The sequence below is a fragment of the Phoca vitulina genome, unplaced genomic scaffold (assembly GCF_004348235.1).
Source record: "Phoca vitulina isolate PV1807 unplaced genomic scaffold, GSC_HSeal_1.0 scaffold4, whole genome shotgun sequence".
NCBI lineage: Eukaryota > Metazoa > Chordata > Mammalia > Carnivora > Phocidae > Phoca > Phoca vitulina.
In genome coordinates, this window is record NW_022589707.1 from 46152889 (window position 1) to 46173620 (window position 20732).

Consider the following 20732-nt stretch of genomic DNA (forward strand, 5'->3'; position numbering starts at 1 on the left):
TTAAGTTTGGGACTTAATTAACAACATGCAAATTAACTTCAGTCAGGTCTCTTATATATGCACATACATGTAGGTAGGAATATATACATGAATTTGCATGCACGGGTCACCATATACATGTAGTATATACTTAAGTATTATTTTCATTTATATCCTACATAATCCCTGAAAAGAATCTGAAGCAGTCAACTCATTATACAGTTTCATTCAGATCCAAAAGGAAAACAACTGATAATTCAGAGAAGAATCTTCTCACAGAGATAGACAAATTCTAATTTGGGGGGGAGGGGAATATAACGCCCACAGATTTCAAGACATTATAAAACCCCCACGGAATGATATAGACACTAAAAATTGCCTATTTATACAAAAGAACTATTAAAAAAAAAAAGGCAGTGTCTTACTGTAACGTAAGTAATGACATCCCAGAGGCCCTTGAGCAATTTTATTTCTTTGCGACACCGCTTCATCTGTTTATACTCAGGAAGAGCCACTTCAAAAAGGTGGGTAGCTTCTTGCATCTGTAACATTTCTTCTTCCAATGCCTCAAGCTCTTGATTTGCCTAAGGAAAAAACACACACACACATGCACCCCAACACCCTTCACATTCAATGAACTGCCAAAGAAAGAGAAGCTACACGGTTCTGTGAACCTCTGTAAAGGTCAACATTTGCAACCTCTATCTTAAAATGAAAATTAAAAGAAGCCGGCAGTGTAATTATTGGTAAACTGTAGCGTTCTGATGAACAAACTCACGGCTACTCAGCAAGTGAGAGGAGACTAGTCATCAATACAATCATGTCACCAATACTGCCCCCACACATACTTCAGCAAAATTTGCTCTTGCATCAGATTTCTATGAAAACCATCTTCCCGATTTTCATTGTACAGCTGGGGACTCGGCTAGGGAAGCCAAACGTGAGGCTCTAGAGCTTCCACTGAAACAGCAACCACTTCTTTAAAAAAAAAGTTTTGGATTTAAAAAAATAGCCTAGAGATTATCAATAGTACAAAATGCACTTTAGAGAATTCATGAAATAAAACCCTGGAGCTAAAGACAGCACAGTAGGAGAAATTTCACTGTACAATGATCTTTCCTACAACTGGTCTACCATCCCATCTATGTAGGATAGTCTGTGTTATGCCAAATGTAAGTGAGTTATTTTTTTCTTTCTTGATAAGCCAACTCTTAATTTTAGTTTTTATCAACATAGTAGCGTGTTCACATGGTAAAAGTTAGAGGATGGAGGAGCCTGTCGCGCAGAAGCAGCTGGTTCTCTCTCCTGTTCTTCTGGGTGCTATTTCTCTAACTCTCGATTCTGCGTGCAGGCCACTCCTTCATTTATCAAGTTGAGACATTACACTAGGTTTCCGGCTTTGCAAAAAAAAAAAAAAAAAAAAGGACTTGACTTCGTTTTTCCACCTTATATTTTCTCCCATCCTCCTCTCAATACCCAACTATTACTTTAGTTCTTCTGTTTTTTTAATTTAAATACTCATACTTAGTCCTTTTTGCTTCATCAGTTTTCAACTTTACTGACTTCCTACTATGTCAAGAAGAGTATCAGCACTTTCATCTTCTTTCATTATACAAGTTATGGGTTTCATTTTTATAAGTTACATACGGTTATAAATGAGAACCACAATTCTCTTAGTTTTACCCATTTTCTATTATGAAAAATTTCATACACATCAAAAGGAGCAGGTATGTGTGCACACCATCCAGCTTAGGACTATGTTATCAGTAACTTTTAATGGACTCCTCAGTTTTATGCCCCTCCTTCCCACTACAGAGTTAACCACCTAATTTTTAATATTCCCGATTTTTTTTTTTACTACCTATGTATGCACTGCTAAATGCTAAAATGTTAAAGTTTGTTTCTGAAGTTTATGTAATTTTATACTCTATATTAAGACATTTCAATTCCTATTTATTTTGGAGGCTTATTTATATATATTAGTGAGGCTGCGCAAAATTCATTGATTCCTACTACTGTGTAAGCACTGCCTTGCATGAATACATTTAATTTATTACCTTGTATGAATACCACAATTAATGTTTTCTGCTTCTGATGGTCATTTAGGCTCCCTGGGTAACCAGTACTCATGTTCCCAAGCATCTCCATGTCTCCTGGTAGCAATGTTTCATTTGCCGCCACAGTAACACAGGCTTCTATGTTTGCCTCTGGCTTTTCACCCTAGATTCAGCTCCTCCATTTTTTCCCCTGCCCTTTAGGAGATTCCTCTTCTTTTCCAGGGAGCGCAGCAATACATTTTAAGTTGCACATCTGTGAACGTGCTTCAGCATCTGTTTTTCCAAAGGATTTTTCAAATTGTCTAGAGTACCATGCTCCCCAAAGTCAACAGCCCTTCTAGTTGCCATTTTTCCTATTACTGATACTAAATCATTCCTAAATATATACACTGAGTTATGTTAACTCAAGTGTTTTCTGTGTCTTTGCATATGAAGAAACAAAAGCTCATAATGTAAGTTTACTGATGAATCCATTATAACACAATATACAATATAATATACCATACCACTCCCTTTGATTCTGGAGGGTCAAAGGTTTCTGCCTTGTGGAGTGAGATGCCTTGAGTACTAAGGTCTACCATACCCCCCAGAACAAGCATATATGTGCCTCTGGATGAATCCACTGAGGTCTTAGATGTGCATGCACCTATATATACACACACACACACACACACACACCCCCCCACACACACACATAAATGACTTCAAAACAAAGGTAACCCAGCCCTACTATATGCAAAACATCCCTCAACACATTCTGTGGGTCCGAAGATAAATATCTCTGACTTTTAAATATTTAACTCCATGCTGTTATATTATAGCACGCAAATGGTAGCATTCAATAAATAACTGTAGTAAATGTTTATATACAGCACATTGGTTAGTCAAGTAAAAATGTCTCCCCTTCCACAATCTGTTCAGACCACCTGCAATTTAGATAGAATCTTTAAAAACCCCACAACTCTATTAGCATATTCTAACCCACAGTGAATACATTAACCGGTTTTCTGCAGCCAAGTGCAAGAGAAGATCTTCTGCTACAGAATGGTGCTTTCTGAAAGGGTGTAAAGCAGTTAAAACTAAATCCAACCCAGAATTTGGACAGAGAGGTACAAGCTGTGTCCACTCTAAGTTTTCTACCAGTCTAAGGAGTCAAGCCTATCTCTAGTATGGAGTAAAAACAGGATGGCAGCCTCCATGAAGATCTCAGAAAGATTCACTGCTCCTGAATCTAAACTTCACCGTCACTGCTCATTTTGGCTGCTAGGTTAAGAATTCCTCAAGAAATCCAAGTGTTAATTTTCTAATAAACTTTTAAAACATCTTTTTCAAGCCTCATGTGAACCACTCACCATTTTGGGTTATTTGCCCATTATGTTCGTTCTTATAGTCAACTATAACAAAGCAGTTCATTAGAAACTAGGACTGTATGACTCCATAATATTTCTATCCCAAGTTAAGAGTAAGTTATGGGCTTTCTTTACCATGGTTAAAAGTCGCTAGCCAAGTATCACAGGGTAAACAATAATAGTGGGTAAAATTCCTGATTAAAAAAAATTTGGACAGCTAGAATTTTAATACTAATCTGTCACTGTGTAATCCCCAACGTTACTCAATTACACATGATGGTTTCTTTATCTGAAAAGAAGAGAAGCTATATTGTAGGGATATTATAAGAACCAGAACAAATAACATAAGCAATATGCTTAAAGTTTTTGACACATTTACATAGTAAGTGCTTAAAAAATAGTAGTTGTTACTTCCACTAGCATGATCACTTTGATAATGATGGTGGTTTTGGGAGACATGATTTAAAACACTATTGGGGTGAACGGTTCATAACCCAGTTTGTAACAGTTAATTCTCAACTGCTCTAACTAACTGCCAAACTAAGGCAAAATATCTCAGTATGTCAGTGTGTAATTTGACTTTCTACAAGGGCTCTTGTAGCAAAAAACAATGGACTTCAGCGTTACCTTATCAAGCACTGTGTACGGATTTTCTGCATTAAAACCAAGAGGAGCATTGAGTCTGAATCTCTCTCTGAACTCGGCCTGCTTCCGCTGAGGAGGGTAGAAAAAAACTGAAGGTGAATCTCAAATAGCTTCAATTACCCTTGTAAAAAATCTTTCTCTAAAGCAAAGAAAATGAACATAACACCCACAAAACTTAGTAGCTCGCTTACATCAAATGAAATACACTTTTTCCTTATGAGGGTGACTTCTGCATTTTGGAGAGGTGACACAGCATGTCTGATAGTTCCTGCAATCTTTTTGGTAGTTTCCCATCTTTCAGGTAATTCCTACAAAAACAAAGGTGCAGATGGGAAAATATTTCAGTGCCTGAATTAAATGAACTCCACAAGATTCAATTATTGCAACCTCTATACATTAACCCATAACGTCTTCTCATTCTTCTTGAACAGAAGGAGTTTATCCTCAGAAAGATGCAAACGGCTGAAGGCTCCGAGCCAGGCTGATCCACTGGCACCACTGCATTCGTATCTTCCAAGCATAAACCAGAGTTGTCCTCTGGTGTAAGATTTATCTCAGAATACAGGAAATCTTTTCCAAATGCACACCAATTTCCAAATTGTTTTGCTGTTAAGGGAATAAAATTCAAGTACTCTGGAAAGGACTTCCCTGCTGTCTAACAAGTGGAAATGGGAGCCAGGTTTAGCAATTTAGCAAGTGAAGAAAGATGTTTTGAATCTGGTGGGGCACAGAGGAAAACGTGTATCAATCTCATCTGCCTTTTCCTCTAGCTTCCAGAGCTCTGTGTGTACTCTGTCTTGATGGAGAGTTCGCGCATTTAGGTCAGGTTCATTGTAACTAACCAGGATTTCTGAAGTAAAGAGAGGCCAAGGGAAAGGAAGGTTAATTTCTACTTGATGTAGGACAAAAGCAGCAATAAATAGTTCAGGTAGCAACTCAACTCTGCACTGCTTGACTACAATGCAAATAGGACAACAGCAAATTCTTTTCTTTGAAGCGCCGTTGTGCGTAAATGCTGTCGAAAAGCATTCCTTGTGCCCAGACTAACAAAGCATTGTTTCTCTGGGTGATCTCCTAGGACACTGAAATTGTTTTGTCATACAAAACCACCCATGGTGAGGGGACTCTACTTGTGTAGCTCGAGTGCAAAAACAAAGGTTCTAAAGACTATTTTGTAAGGCTCAATAAATATTTGATGAATGATTGAGTAGCTGCTAATTATGAAGAGTACGCTGTGCTAAGTGTCAACTGTATCCATGTGGGGGAGGGCTCCTGGAAACATAAAATACATTCTTCCACTTAAATTGTTTTGCAATCTGTCAGAGTCAATGAGAGGCGCCCATTCTGTCTTCTATGGGACAGAATGCTTGGAAGGCAACACTGCTGATAGGAATTACCGAAACAGACCAGAGACCAAGAGACCTGGGCTTTAAACCTCTTTGTCCTTCATCTCCTCCTTCCATCCTTCTCATCAAAACTCCACACCCTCATCTGCGCAGCTCACTTCGCATTTCCAATTGATCCCATGGAACCTAACCATCACCTGGAGTCCCTTCAGGAGTAAGGGCTGCAAACGTCACATCCCTGAGCTCAGGCCCCTTAACCCTTATTGACTAAGTAAACCTGCTATTACCTGCTTCTTTTTTAGGGATTCCAAATAAGATTCCACTTGATACAAATAGATGTTCCTTGAAAACTAAAAGATCAGATGATCTCCAAAGCCTCAATGATAGGATTCCCCTAAAGAGGGAGCATTGAATCTGTGGCTCAAAGTAAGGACCGGGTTCCAACAGGCAGAAATTTGGGTGCGATCCCTTGAGATCCTGCAAGGTAAGACGACCAATGCAGGCTGGGGGTAGAAGAGCACTCATGGGGCAACTAGACAGTATTCAGAGGCTAGAGGCAGTCAGTGAAGGCTTCTTAACAAGGCAGGGACTTGATAAAAATCTATACGTTAAAGTTTAATCCTGCTTCAAACCGTATTGTAGAGAGGGAGTGAGGACACAGCCACCTGGAGGGCTTTCTTAGCACAGAACCGAGCACAGGCAAGTATTTGGAAAATGTTATAACTGCTAACTGTTAATGATTATGAGGAAGAAACAGTAACTCTCACATAATGCTTTAATTAAAATAAAATTGGGGCACTGTTACCCTCCACGTGAAATTTGTTTTGCCTATGAGTCTTGTTTTTTCTCTTGAGCAGCCTGAATTACTGACAAAGGCAGACACATAGCTAGAACTGTGGCCCACTTTCGAAATATTAGAAAGCCTAGCACTTTCAATAATTCATTAACTGTAAGTACGGAGCCAAATTCTTACGGTGAAAATTCTAGAAGCCGTAGCTAAAATCCCCGATATCCATGACCTGGGTTATGACTGGTTTCTCTATTTTAAGGTCCAAGATCTGGCTCAAAGAATATCCAAAGCTTTCTAAAAACAAATATTTGCATTGTGCCCCATACCATTTCATCTCTCTTGTTATGTATCTATGTATCCACATCTCATCTCTGTGTCTAAGTAGATTTCAGTTACAAGGACAGTTTTATAGGTAAAGAGAATTTAGTAATTCATCTGTATTAATTCTTTATAGTCAAAAGAGAGCACCTGTAAATACACTGTTGCATTTAATCCTCACAAAACAAGACCAGAGATATAAAAGGCAGCAGCTGCCATGTAAAGTTTGGCGTTTTCTCAGAAAGTTAAAGTTAGAATCACTCTGAGACCCAGCCATTTCACTCCTGTGTTACAAAAGAAATTGAAAACAGGTACTGAAGGGAGGAAAGGAAAGGAAAGGAAAAAGGAAAGGAAAAAGGGAGGGAGGGAGGGAGGGAGGGAGGAAGGAAGGAAGGAAGGCGTACTCAAATACTTGCACACCCACGCTCATAGCAGCATTATTCACAATCGCCAGAAGATGGCAACAACCCAAATGTCCCAATGTCCATCAACAGATGAAAGGCTTAACAGGTTGCACCCACAATGAACCGGTGGGTGTTCAGACACAAGAAGAATGCGGCACTCACATGCCACAATGCCAATGAACCTCAAAAATACCATGCCAAGTGAAAGAAGCTGGACACAAAATACCCCAGATTGGACCATTGCATTTACATGCAGTATCTAGAGTAAGTCAGCCCACAGACCCGGGCAAAGATTGGCGGCAGGCCGGTAGGGAGGAGGGACGGGGAAGGACGGCTCATGGGTGTGGAGGTTCTCCTTGGAGTGATGCAAGTGTTTTGAGATTAGAGGCGGTGGTTACACAACATTACATACGTACTAAATGCCAAGCACTTTGAAAGGATTACTTTTATGGTGTGTGAACTGTGACTTTCACTGCAACAAAGAAGTGGGAAACTGGAGACCATACCAATTTTAGAAGTGAGGAATCTGGAGAGAGATTTTACTCAAGGGGAAGCACGCTCTGAGGCAAACAGATGAGATGGCCTCACACAGTACTTGAGTTCCAGGCTTGAATCACTGAACTAGAATTTAATACAAGTTTTTTAAGTTCATGTGTCCACTAGTCCCACTTGCAAAGTTAAAGGTAAGCCCATCCTGGAAGCTGGTGGATAATGGAAATATATGACCTATAGATCTTCAACACAGGCATGGGAAGAGAAGCTTGGCCTTGAGACTGTGATTCATGGTTTCAGTTCTAACTAAAAAGACTTTGCTTGTCACTGGGCAGAGAGCAGCCACCCACTCTTTCTAGATCATAGAAACAGGAGGAAGACACAGAACTCCTTTTTAGAAAACAGTGATTTCTCCACCCAAACTGGGCTTTCCTTATTCTTTATTAAAATGTCCATGATATGTTTCCGAAGACCAGGACACTGTTCAACTGAGAGGCAGCTGTCAATGAAAGAGAACAGGGGTATGTTTCACATCTAAAAGGAATGGTCAAGGGGAACTCCAAGGAGCACCTCAGAGGCTGCTCGCTAATTACCTCCTAATAAGAAGGCAGTAGGCACAGCGGTTGACATGGAATATCTTGGCATGAAACACACCTAGATTCATACGGACTGGAGTGACAACTTGTGTGACTTTGAAAAACGTATTACATCTCTCTAAGTTTCAAATTCCTAACCTGCAGAATGCCAACAGTTGTCTCCAGGACAGGTTGTTATAGCATGTCCTCAGAGAGGGCATGTGAAGAACTTGGCTAAAGGAGGTGCCCAGTTTATGTTAATTATGGGTGTTTTACCATGACACTTACCTCTAGCTGAATATAGACTTGCTCAGGCATCTTCTGGCCGTAGTTTTCCAAGAGCATGATGGTTTGTTTTAAGGGTTCAAAGAGTTCATCCGTAGTTCTCTGTCGGCTTCTTACTGCCAGAAGATGCCCCATGATATCTACTAAACCATCGTGATCACCCTCACTTAAATCTCTCTGAAGTCCAGCATCTGTCTCCTTTATAAATTCCTGTAGCTCATTCAGACTATTAAATACATATATATATACGTACACAGACACATATACGTACATGAACACACACAAATCCAAATTAAGTTCATTAAAACCTTGAGAAGTAGAAGACTTCTGATAGGTCAACAATGAAAGTAAGATTCTATTTAAACATCACATCTCTGCTAAGAAACTGGTAGTTTTACTGTTCTTAAAATTTATGTCTCAACTTTAGAAAGCAGTCAGGTGTTAAAAGTTGTAATTCCAAATACCAAAAGCATAGAAGACTACCTGTCTATGACAAATCTCAAAAGATGCTCCTGAAACATCCAGCTCCATTTCTTAATAATGTTCAGCAAGCTCACTTTGAAAGGCTTCATGTCCACCTTGAACCAACCATCGAACACTCTGAAGTCATTAAACTTGCTCATTTGAACATACAAAGCTTCATAAATGTCAATCTATAATTAGAAAAAAAAATTCCTTGAACAGTTCAATCAAACAGGAGTAACTACATTGAACACTAAGGGTTGTCCTTGCCTGCTCTTTGAATTGTTCGAGAGTTGGTGGTTGTTTGGGGACTTCTTCATTTGCATGAGCATCCATTTCATTAGATGACCCAGTCTGGCCGTACATGAGAAAATGCTTCATGAACTCAGCTCGGTCATCAACCCAGAGGTAAGCGTATGTGTCCAGGGTATTTCTGAAGTCCAAGACTTTGCTGATGACATCTGCCACTCTCTTCATTATCTCCTGCCTGACCTCTACCAGGCCCAGCATATTCTCCATGTCATTCTAAATGAGAGGAAAAGCGAGCGTTCATTAAAACCCACCTTGCCCTGTCAATCACGTGCAACGTACCACCACCCAAGGCTGTGCTTCAAAGGGAGAGTAGTTGGTAAAATCAGAAACTGTGTTGTTTTTTTTTTCCCCTAGCTTCTCCTTTCCGTGTGCTCCCCATTACCTCCATTTATTTTTCCATCATTAATACCAAAGGTCATACCCTTTTTCAAAGATAGTACCTGATAAGTTGCTATTTCCAGATGTGAGGCCACTCGCTCCATCTGGGCAGACATTCTAGAGCTGCTGCCAAGCATTTCTTCTACCAGATCGTAGAAGCCATGCCCAGCCTCTCTTTCTAAAGAAGGTTTGAAAAGAATCTCAGGGGGCATTAAAATCATCTGTGCTTGAAAAAATGGCACAGGTTTCAGTTGTTTCTCTGTATTCATCAGAAAGAAGTCTAAGTCATGCATGATAGCTTGAAAAAAGCCTTCTACCACCATGTCATCGATGAATTCCACATAAATCTTCCAGGTATCCAGAGAAGGATTGGCTTTGAAGAGCTTCCTATTTTCCTAGAAACATAAATATTAATAGACGGGTACAAACAACAGTGAGTACAAAAATGAAAGCTTTCCACTGAAATGTTTTGTTAAAGAAGGGACTGCGTTTTTGTGCATGAGACAGGAACATTTAAATGCCAGGTCATAGAGCCTTAAGCTGAACAGTAAATATCTAAGCAGGATTTTGTAACATTTAGATCATTTACACCATACATTCAAAAGTCATCTTTTAAAAGAAAAATCATTATGAAAATTGCTGTCTTCAAATACAAACAAGAGATACAGGAGCTTTTAAGCATTCTCTATGTCCTGGACGTAAGGTCCCAGCCCTTGCTCTGTGCCGAACTCTATGTGGTCCTGGGCTTTGTCTTCCAGGGCCCCGTATGTAAATGAGGTTTCCCAAACTGGTCTTTCAGAGAACACTGTTCTGGAATATCCAAGATCACTGAGTCAGCAAAGTGCTATGTTCTCTAGGCCTTTCTTGGAGATTCACCGTGCTACTATTAAAAGTCGACTTAACTTGGTTGAACGAAAACAAGCAACCAAACAACAAATACTTTGTGCAAACCACCCATAAGCAGCCTATGGAATAGTAACTCAACTTGAGGAAAACCAGCCTGGTGAAGTCAAAGCTCCCTTTGTGCTTCAACAGTATTAAGTTCTTCTACCTTGACATCTCCTCCCAAGAGTCTGGGTAATGAACAGGTCAATAGGGCATGACAAGGTCAGAGAGGACTATGGTTTAGGACTGCTAGAGGTTGAGCAAACGGTGTGGCAGGACTAGGGACACAGATCTGAAAAGGTCAAGTGGGCAGCAAGGGTTGATTCCAGAGATACCTGTCTGAGTGGTAAAGGTTACATAGTCCATATAATCCAGAGGCAGATGCCCAAGGCAGAAACTAGATCAGAGAGAAAAAGAGACACTGGAATGAGAGCTGATTATAAGGTAGACAATACTCTGCCCTTTCTTTGATCATTTGCTACTGCGGATGTATGATCCACGATTCAAAGGTATGTGTTACATGCAAGAACCACAACTACAGAGGTGATAAAATAGGGCCAAGATTGGAAAGCTCTTTGAAGGATTTCTTGCCTTCAACAAATTTAAGGACCTCTCTTTTCAAGGATGCTGTCTTGCCCATCCAGGTGGAACCATTCACATCTGTATAGATCTGTAGTATATGTGGCCCACACCCCTGGAGTTGTGTAATGTGCAGTAGATATCCTGGGCAGCTGTACATAGCAGTCCTGGCTCCTTTGTAGGGACTAGAAAGGAGAAGTATAGATCTTAGAGCTGGAAAAAAAATCCTTAAAGACCATCTTGTTCAGTATATTCATTTGAAAGATATAAAAACAAAGACCTAAAACACATCAAGCGTCACACTGGTAGGAAGTTAGCACCCAAGCTAGGACTACAAACAGGACCTTTTGACTCCTTTGGATCCCCAGGGTGGGGCTCTTCCAAACACATCTTAACACAGTACAGTACCTGTAATTGCCTCATTGTTTATACTTTTTCATCCCAAGATATCCAGTTTATATACTGCAGTGCCATTCATAGTAATTGTTTTACTTTCAACAATATAAAGAGGAAAAGGGAAGAAGAGCTTTGGGTCACTCAGTGATGGCTCAGGTTCCTTCCAGATCCAATCTTCCATAGTTCCACTCCTCTCTTCATCTTAGACTCTGCCTGCAAACCATCCCTTGGAATCCTCCAGCCACACAGGGTGCAGCATAAAAAGGCAGAAATGACCTACACCCTGCAGTATTTCCACAGCTTTCCCCCAAACTATACTCCTCAGAGGTAGTCTGAGAACCAGGCTCAAAATCATGGGCTGATGCCAGGGGGGGAAAAAAATCACTGAAAAGATACAACTTCTAGAAACAATCATTTCATCCCTGTTTGGAAGTTGACTTCCCTCAAGTTGGAACCTCTCCTCTCTTCTCATACTGAGAACAAGGACTCCAGAGTTGTTTAGTTTTTGACTTGAGGAAAAAAGAAGAGAGACAATTTATTAGTAGAAAAACTCCAACCTTATTCTCTGAGGGAAACAAATTCTTAGAATAATCCTCAATGCCTCCTCCTACAATGCTCTACATCCAGCCTGGTAGGAGATTCTGTTTGTTCTACTTAAAATATACCCAGAATCCAGCCACTCCTAATCACCTCCATCGTTATGGGCCCAGTCCAGGCACCACGCGTCTGTCACCTAGGTTACTGCCACGGTAACCCCCCAGGCCCTGTGCCTCACCTGGGCTCCACTTTCAACACGACAGCCAGACTCTCTTCCAAATCCAAGTTAGATCATGTTTACTCTCCTGTCTTCCAAGTCCTGCAATGAGCTCCCCACATAGCCCAGAGTAAAAGCCGAAGTCTGTACAAAGGCCCGTGAGGACCTCCCTGATGTGCCCGGCCCCTCCATCCCCTCCTCACAGCCCACGAGCATCTGACCTGAGCTCACTGTCCCCTGCACCCCGCCACTCCCCTAGCGGTGCCGCCGTCACCTCCCGGCTTTGCACCAGACGCCCGGCACCTTCCTCCCCGATGCCGGTTTCCTCTGCCTGGAATACTCCTTCCCCACCGGCCCCCTGCGCTGACGCTGTAACTTGGCTTTCATCTTACCTTCTCCTTGAGGCCTCTCCTGATCACCCCCAGCCCAGCACTCGGAAACTCCTGCGTCCTGCTCTAATTTCATCTTGGTTCTGCAGCACTCAACCAATTCTACCATCCCTGCCTTCCATCTGCTGTTGCTGACGTCTCTCCCCTCACTACGATGGGAGCTCCACAGAAGCAAGGGTCTTTCTTCTGTTCACTCAAGTATCTCCAGAAGCTAAAAGGATACTGGGCCCATAGGAGGCCCACCTTAAATATTTCCTAAAGAAGTGAATGATAATGGAATACTAAACTACATAATTGGTTATAGTCAATTTCAGTAGAAAAACCATAGTCTGCTGCTCGTTCTCCCACTGAGAATGAGCCCAGAGACAAATGTCTTCACTTTACGCATGAGGAAATTCAGGCCTGGTTTCTGGAAGGCACAAGACTAAAAACCCTGGTTTCTGACCTCCTCCAGGGCAAACCCCAGGCCATAGTGCTTCGTGATGGTGGGGAGCGGGGGCGGGGGTGGGGTGGGGTGGGGTGTGTGTGTGTGTGTGTGTGTGTGTGGTGAGGGGTGTTGGTGCCCTGCCCAAAGGAGAGTGTCATGGTCTGAGGACTGTATCCATCTACAGAGATGATTCCATATAACGAACACACTCAGAAGGAAATGCAGAGTATGCTCTTTAAAAAATGAACTTCCCCACATCTCGCTCACTGGAGTTGCCCCCCTGTGAGCACCACATTCCTGTGCTCTGCCCCCCTCCCTCCTGTTACCACAGATGAACGCTCCAAGTTCCTATCTACAGCCGACTTCCACATGTATTTACAGAATCCCTTTCCTTCCAGGACTTTCCTCCAACAATTATTTCCCCTCTACTAGATCATTCCAATCAACATACCACCCCTCAGAAACACCTACCGACATTAAAAATAAAATCCTCCCCATCCCTCACATGCCCCAGGCACTGCGGAGTTTTAGGTCCCCGCCACCTCAGAGCTCCTCAGGAGCTGAGTGGCCTTCTGGTCCCATTTCTCCCATTCTTGTCAGCCACTCCATTCTGGCTTCCATTGTATCAAGTTAGCTCTGTCACAGTCACCAACGGCTTCCACGGGGCAGTATCTGGCTGCCAACCTCGGCCCTCACTTTCAGGTCCTGAATCAGGATGGGACAAAGTCAAATGCTTCCTCCTCCTTGGAATGTCTTCTTGACTTGCTTTCCAGGAGAGCATCTCTCTGGATTTTCCTTCTGCTTCACTGGCCTCCTTTTCAGCATCCCGTGCTGGACCCTCCCCTTCTCCCTGGCCTCAGAGAGGACTTCAAGGTCAGGCCTTGGACTTCTTGTCTATCTATGATTAAACCCTATACAAACTCGTCAAAGTCCATGGCTTCACATATGACTCTCAGTTCTATGTCACTGGCCTGGACTTCTTACCCCAAACTCCAGCCCTGACTGCAGCGCCAGCCTACTCGAAATAATCCCTTGGGCATGCATCTCTAACCAACATGGCCTAAACCAAAGCCTCTCTTTCCATTCAAAATCCACTCTATCACAGTTCTCCCCATATCAGTAAAGGCAAACTCCAATTTTCCAGTTGCTCAGACCAAAAAATTTAAACTCATCTTTGACTTCTCTCCTGACTTATCACAGCAAATCCTGTTGGCTCTACTTTCAAAATATATCCAGAGCATGACGGCTTCTATCCCTACCATTCTGACCCAAGCCATTATCACCTGAATTACTAAAATAATCTCTCAAAGGTCTACCTCCTACCACCCCCTTGCTCCCCTCTGATTTACACTCAACAGAGCTAACCTTTGAGTAGAGAGTGTCTGGCTGCTATTTCACCTTACAGTAAAAACCCAAGTTCTCAGAACGGCCTGTCAATCCCACGTATGTGTCCTCAGTCCCTTCCAAGCTTCATCAACTACTACTATTCCCCTTGCAAATTCTGCTTCTGGCATGCTGGCTCTCTAACTGATCCTTGGACAGACCAACCATGCTCCTTCCTCAAACTTCTGTACTTTTTGCTACCTAAAACATCCTTCTCCTGATATCCACATGGCTCATTCTCTTTCCCTTTCAGTTCTCTGCAGAACTACTACCTTAGCACAGAAGCGTTTCAAAGCACCTCATATAAAATACACCCCGTACCAATGATTCCCTAACCTACCTGCTGTATTTTCCACCATTTCTCCTATTCTGTGTATGTTATTTTCTCTACCTTGGCCAACTAGAATGTAAGGTCCAAGAGATAAGGGACTTTTCTGTTTGGTTGAGTTTTCTTTTTCTGCCTTGTTTCATTTGTTTTATTTTGTCTTCTCTGCAATTGACAGCTCTAGAATAGTGCCTGTTACTGTTTTTAAAACTCAAATATTTGTTAAAAGGAGAGTGACCACTGTCCACCCTCAGGAGAAGGTTGAGAGGGTTGCACAAGGTGACGTGGACAAGATGGTTGGCACCTACGGGCACTTCACAAACCGTGCCAGCTATCAACAGCATCCGAAAGAGCATGTAGCTAGGACCAAGACGAGGATCCCATCTCTAGGCTTTCCGTTTCACCAATATATCTCACACTCCAATCTCTTCCCTCAGGAATGAAAAGAAGCAAGGACTGCAGAAGTTATAGGCGAGCCATGCAAGTTCCTCCATTTTAAATGCTGAACAAAACCATACATAAAGCTCCCTCAGGCGCAATTAAAAAAACCCTACATTATTAGGTTGAGTATGTCTGCTCTTTTCTCAACTAACTGAAAAGATCTTCAATTTCCAAACCTCAAAAGCCATTACCTCCACCAAGTTATGTATCCTGCAGCCATCTTCTTGAATTTGCCTGTATTTTTTAGTAAACAAATCACCCTTGTCCTCCAAAGTCAAGGTAGCCTCTCTTCTGGGCTCCCTCCTGGGAAGGAGTGTACACTCCGCCCAAGCCTTCATGGTTTTCTGGATCACCTTCACGTTGCTCTGCGTGCGCTCCACTCTGCATGCCAACGCAGACGTGGCCGCCTTCGCCCTCTCAATGTACCCCCAGCAGTCATCCCGCCACGTGAGCGATGTCGCAGCTGTCTCCAGGTGCTCATCCACGGCCCTCAGCTCATCTTCCACCAGAGGATATTCCACTTCCAGGAGGGTCTGCTTCAACTTATTATATCCTTGCACAACAAGTTCAAGATTTCCAATGTACTGAGCAAAAGGAAACCCCGAAACAGAAAGTGTCAAATGTGTTAAAGCTACATATATTAGAGGCACGAAAGTATTATAGGTCTACATGTTCATAATTATGAATCAAAATACGTCTGTTCAAAGAATATCTACAAACACTCACCTTTAAAATAGTGTTTCTTTTTTGGAAGATGGCTAACGCTGAATCTGGTATGTCAGATTTCTTCAGCATCAAAAGGTATTTCACCTCTCTCAAAACAGCCACGAGCTATTAAAAGAAAATCAAGGATTATGTATTTTATGAATGACATTCTCTTTTAACACATGTTAAAATCCAAACACTTAAAATTTCATCCAATGATTACAGTATTTTCCAATTGTCAAGGCGAAGAGGCTGTTGTTTCATATGGTTTTTAAAAGCAGTCATCATACATTCTTATGATACAGAAGTATAAATAACAATGTTATTTATGGCTATGGTCCACAGTCAGAGAAAGAATTCAGGCAAAAGACAGCAACACGTGCACACCAAGCTGTGAGATGGAAGGATGTACATGGACCTCCATCTTTTCCCAGGACTGTTCTTTCTGTCACAATGTTTGTTTTGAAAACATAAATTTGTTCCAATACAACTGACAGACTAGCAATGTGGACATACAACAAATTTTCTCTGTGCTGATCTGCAATTTCATTAGCAAGAAACTAGGTAAATGCTAAAAACTGCACCTAACTCAACTGAAAGGCTTAGAAATATGCAAAATGCTCATATGCCAGGAGCCACCAAGCACCTCAGTTCACTCAAGTATGATGCGCCACGCCCGTTCACGTGTAGGGGTTCAACTTTCTGCCAGATATCGATAACCCTCCTTCCATCACTTCACAGCAATGCACAAATCGTCACCTATCCAACACCCACTTCCATGAGCAAACTTCCAGTCTTTGTCAAGGCGAAGTGTCATATTTACTGTAGTATTTATGTATGACTTAGCCATTTAAAATGTATAAAATGCTGTTTTTGTAGGTTCCTGTTTTTCTAATGCACCGCTGACAGCTTTTAAGTACGAGAGCCCTAGCCCCCATTTTCCCCATAAGCTCTGTACTTTTTATTGTGCAATCTTTCACAGCACAGTGATTTTTTAGGAATGGGTGTGTCATGTTGTAGCAGAAGGGACTATACCTCTAAATCACAGGTTCTGAGGAACAGACTGCATAACACGTTTAGAAGGTAAACCAGCTGACTTCCTTAGGCTGTCACACCACAGGTGAACTAGTACCATACATAAATCACAGGAATTATCCCTGAAACATCTCAGGCATTTAGTTTGTTAAGTTGGTTTTATGAAATCAGAGGTGGAAGAAATCCTAAGTTCTCTCGGTCATATATTTATATATGTGTGCTAAGTTTTGTAAACATAATTAAATGATGCTACTCTGTGTAATATCTTAGGACAACAGATGAGAATTTGGGTGCAGATTATGACAAACAGATCCAGGGAGGCTTACTTCCTCACTACTTACCTAGACATATATTTGAACTGACACAAAAGACAGGGCAGTCGCTAAAAAACAGCATATAATCTTCACTGTCTAAAAAAATTAGCCAAATGCTTACTAATTTTTTTGTAATGGCAACTTACAAATAGTTATTTTCATATGTTTGCCCTTTCCGGTAAAGCATATTCTTTTAAGTAGAGAAGAAAGCTTATTTTGTGCCTCCTACCAAGCTCTCAAAGTTGGAGACAGGGTAAAATATATATGTACCTACATAGATATCATTTATCAGATATATGCACATATAGTACATTATATATAAATATATACACACAGATATAATTGCTATTAAAGTTTCTGCACTTTCATTATTACATAACATGTAATGCAATTTTAAGAAAATAAACTTATTCAGAGAATCTATGAAATTTCTCTGTTAGGTGGTTTATCATAGGGAAAAAAAAGGATCTTCAATAAAGGTAATTTTCATCCTGAGTATATTTAACTGTTCATATTACTTGGGGCATTTAGATGTTGTTTTATGTTTTTTGGAAAACTGTTTTATAAAAATAACCTATTTCACCAGCATATTACAGTTTACTGACCCTTTGAAGGATATTCTCATTCCATACATTTTGTGGACTCCCCAAACCTTACATGATAAAATTCTAATTAACTGAAAACACTGGTATATGTGCTACAAATATAATCCAAGCCAGAAAACTCTTATAAAAGACTGATTACATTCAATTGAGTTAACGTTTATTAAGTATTACCAAGTGCCCAACACTACACTAGAAACACAGGACACAAAGATAAAATGAAATGCACCCTACTCTCAGCTCATTGTCCAGTAAAGGTGGAAATGGTAATTACAAGGCCAAAAAAAAAAAGAGGAATTAATATAGTATTTGGTAAACAAATCTCTAAAACAAAGACCTATTAGAAGTTGTTTTCAGTTATAATCCTCACAGGACTGACATTCTCCCAAAATTAAATATAAATCACTGTAAATATCAGGAATATACTTGTGATAAAAATGGCATCTATAAAACAACTTAAAAATATCAAACCCCTACCTGTGGGTCAAAGTTGACACTGAGAAGCCCATTTATGGCACTGAATTTAATCAAGGGTTGATTCAAATTGAATTCACAGATTTCATCCATGTTACTTTTCCATTCATTATAGATACGATTTTCAAATTGCTCTAGCAAAGCAGTCATTTCAATATACTTCTGATAAACTAAGGCATCATCAGGACTTTCCGAGAATCTGTAGGAATAGGATTTTTCTACTTTCCTACATATTAGATTTCAGCTTAACTACTTTACAAGGAAATATACAATAGAAAGTATAATAAAATGCACTATAAAAAACAGGAATAGAAACAAGAAAAGCCAAATAATGCTTATGAATGGTCTTTGCCTTATAAGATAGTGTTATGAAATGAATGGAACTCCAGAGAGTTCCACTCAACATCAATAGCAGAAAGTTACCAATTCCTACAAAGACAAGAGGAAGGTACATTAATTTGCAAAATAAAAGGAGTGCTAGTTACTGAAGAAAAGGAACCAAAAACTACCAACATACTGTGGGTGCAAAGGAAAAGTGAGAAGAAAACATGTAAGGACCTACAACAGGGAAACGTATGGAAGTTTTAAGCGTCCCAGTGAATATATTCTAAAACCATGGGGATGAAGTCTTCTCAGGGAACTCAGCCAAGGAAATCCTCAAGTGCTAAAATGAACAGTTCACTGCCCTCTATAAAAACTGCCTGTCTCATTAGGATCATTTTACCATGAAATAGGCCTAATAACTTACAAATACCGGAGAGATGCAAAGTTGGACCAGAAAGTCTGAAGTCGTTCAAAGACCTCTTTAGCCCATTTGATGTTGCCTGCAGTAAATGGCATATTCCGGTGAAGAACTACATTTCCACGTTCAATCTGCAGAATCATATTTTGGTGAAGAGGAAGGAAGGGCATGTTTAATCAGAGTGCATTCCAACCTTGAAAGCAGTTGTTCATTTCAGTGGTTTCACGGTGCAAAGACATAAAATGTATGTGTTAAGTAACCTGATTAGTTGAGTTATGGTCCTAAAGCAGGTTCTTCATCTGCATAAGGAAACCAATTAAATAAAGGCATAAAAGGTTTACTGTCACTATCTCATCTTTAGGTATCATTAAATAAAGTTCTAGTTGATGGCCATTACCCACAAAAATGATGCTTGGGGATGTGCTCAACTTCACGCCCTACTTACCTGTTTCACGTGTTCATCATACAATTGCTTACACATATCCAACTCTGCGTTAAACATGTGCAGTAGTGTGCTGTAATGTGGGCTGAAAATTTCCATGACAACTGGTTTCTCTAGAAAATTCCCAAATATGGTCAAAAGCTGTAAAAATCAAAGTTGAAAGGTTAAGAACTGTGGATTTTTAATGCAGATATTCAGTTATTTTCCCCATTACACCTCCTACATGCTTAGAGTTAAAGCAAAAATCTAGAACCCTACAAGAATCCTGAAATAGCTCCAAATCTAAGACACGTTTCCAATAAAAACAAATACGAAATGTAATCTCCCTTTCTCAGCAGAAAATGCGAGGAGTCAGAAATTAACTACAATCTGTCGGCAATCCCTGCTCACAGATAACATTACTTCTTCCTGCTGGGTGCCAGGAAATGTTTGAGAAGATGCTTGCAGATACAAAATCAGAAGCAAAATGTACATCCCATCTTTCTTTGTTCTCCCCTCCTACACAGGTACTCTTTTGATATAGAATATCCACGTCGAGGACCTCCAGGTCATACCATTAATAATTACACTGAATGGATCAGTTACTGGGACTGTCCTGTCTGTGGCAGCCCACGTCCCATGCCACACCACCCAGCCACCCCAACACCATGGCCTGGGGCAGCAGCGGTGACCTGTGGCAAGGACAACCACCCCCCAGGCAGACAGTTCCTTTGACAGGAATGTCCTACCTCAAACTAATGCCTTGAACTAATCACATTCTCTCCTCCTCAGGAAGAGAACTAGGGCATGGCAGGCTGAACCTATGGAAGCGAAATGATGAGGGAGTAAGAACTATTAGCAAGCAGAGGAAGGCAGTGAGTAGGGAGACTGGGGGGCGGGGCGGGGGGGAGACACACGGACTGAAGCAGGAACACACACAGTGCCAGCAAGCAGCCAAGTAAAAGTCCTGAAACTCTCCTCGCTCAGTCCGTGCCCCCCACTCAGATCCAAACTCACCTTCACCACCAGCTTCCACAAAGCTCAGCTGCCTGCGGAGCCTAACCTGGGATTTCCATTAGCCTCCTGCCTTATTCTCTACCCCAGGTGGGTCCTTCTGTGTGCTGGCATGAGACAGCCTTCTTTGCGAGCACGATAATGTAATTAAAATGCTTGTTTCTATACAAGCAGTGTTTATATAAGGCTGACAAGGTGCCAGGTACTCTATTTTAATGGCCTTAAATTGCTGTTATGACAGGTTTCAGGTAAGAGAACGGAGTTGTGGAGAGGGAGGAAGCTCCCCGAGTTCACACAGCTAGTGGCAGAGCCGGCATCTGACACCGGGCAGTCCGGCCCCGGGCTCTGTGCTCCCCTGTGTGGGCTCTCAACAGCCACGGTGCCACTGGAGATGATTTTGGTACCTGCTGACTCTGTGTGGGATTCATACAATATTAGTTAGTAGGCCTGTTAT

At 41.3% G+C, this 20732-nt stretch overlaps 1 protein-coding gene across 1 annotated transcript in view; it reads right to left on the reverse strand.

Moving 5' to 3' along the window:
- DNAH11 (dynein axonemal heavy chain 11) overlaps positions 1-20732 on the reverse strand; it is a 320378-nt gene that overhangs the window by 246830 nt on the left and 52816 nt on the right. Inside the window, exons 9-20 of the mRNA XM_032401311.1 lie at positions 19289-19426; positions 18850-18974; positions 18105-18300; positions 15698-15802; positions 15163-15555; positions 9455-9787; positions 8973-9227; positions 8724-8893; positions 8244-8466; positions 4222-4338; positions 4013-4099; positions 405-563 (exon numbers count right to left, since the gene is read on the reverse strand). Of these exons, the coding sequence (XP_032257202.1) occupies positions 405-563; positions 4013-4099; positions 4222-4338; positions 8244-8466; positions 8724-8893; positions 8973-9227; positions 9455-9787; positions 15163-15555; positions 15698-15802; positions 18105-18300; positions 18850-18974; positions 19289-19426 (2301 nt within the window). The remainder of the gene's footprint in view (positions 1-404; positions 564-4012; positions 4100-4221; positions 4339-8243; positions 8467-8723; positions 8894-8972; positions 9228-9454; positions 9788-15162; positions 15556-15697; positions 15803-18104; positions 18301-18849; positions 18975-19288; positions 19427-20732) is intronic.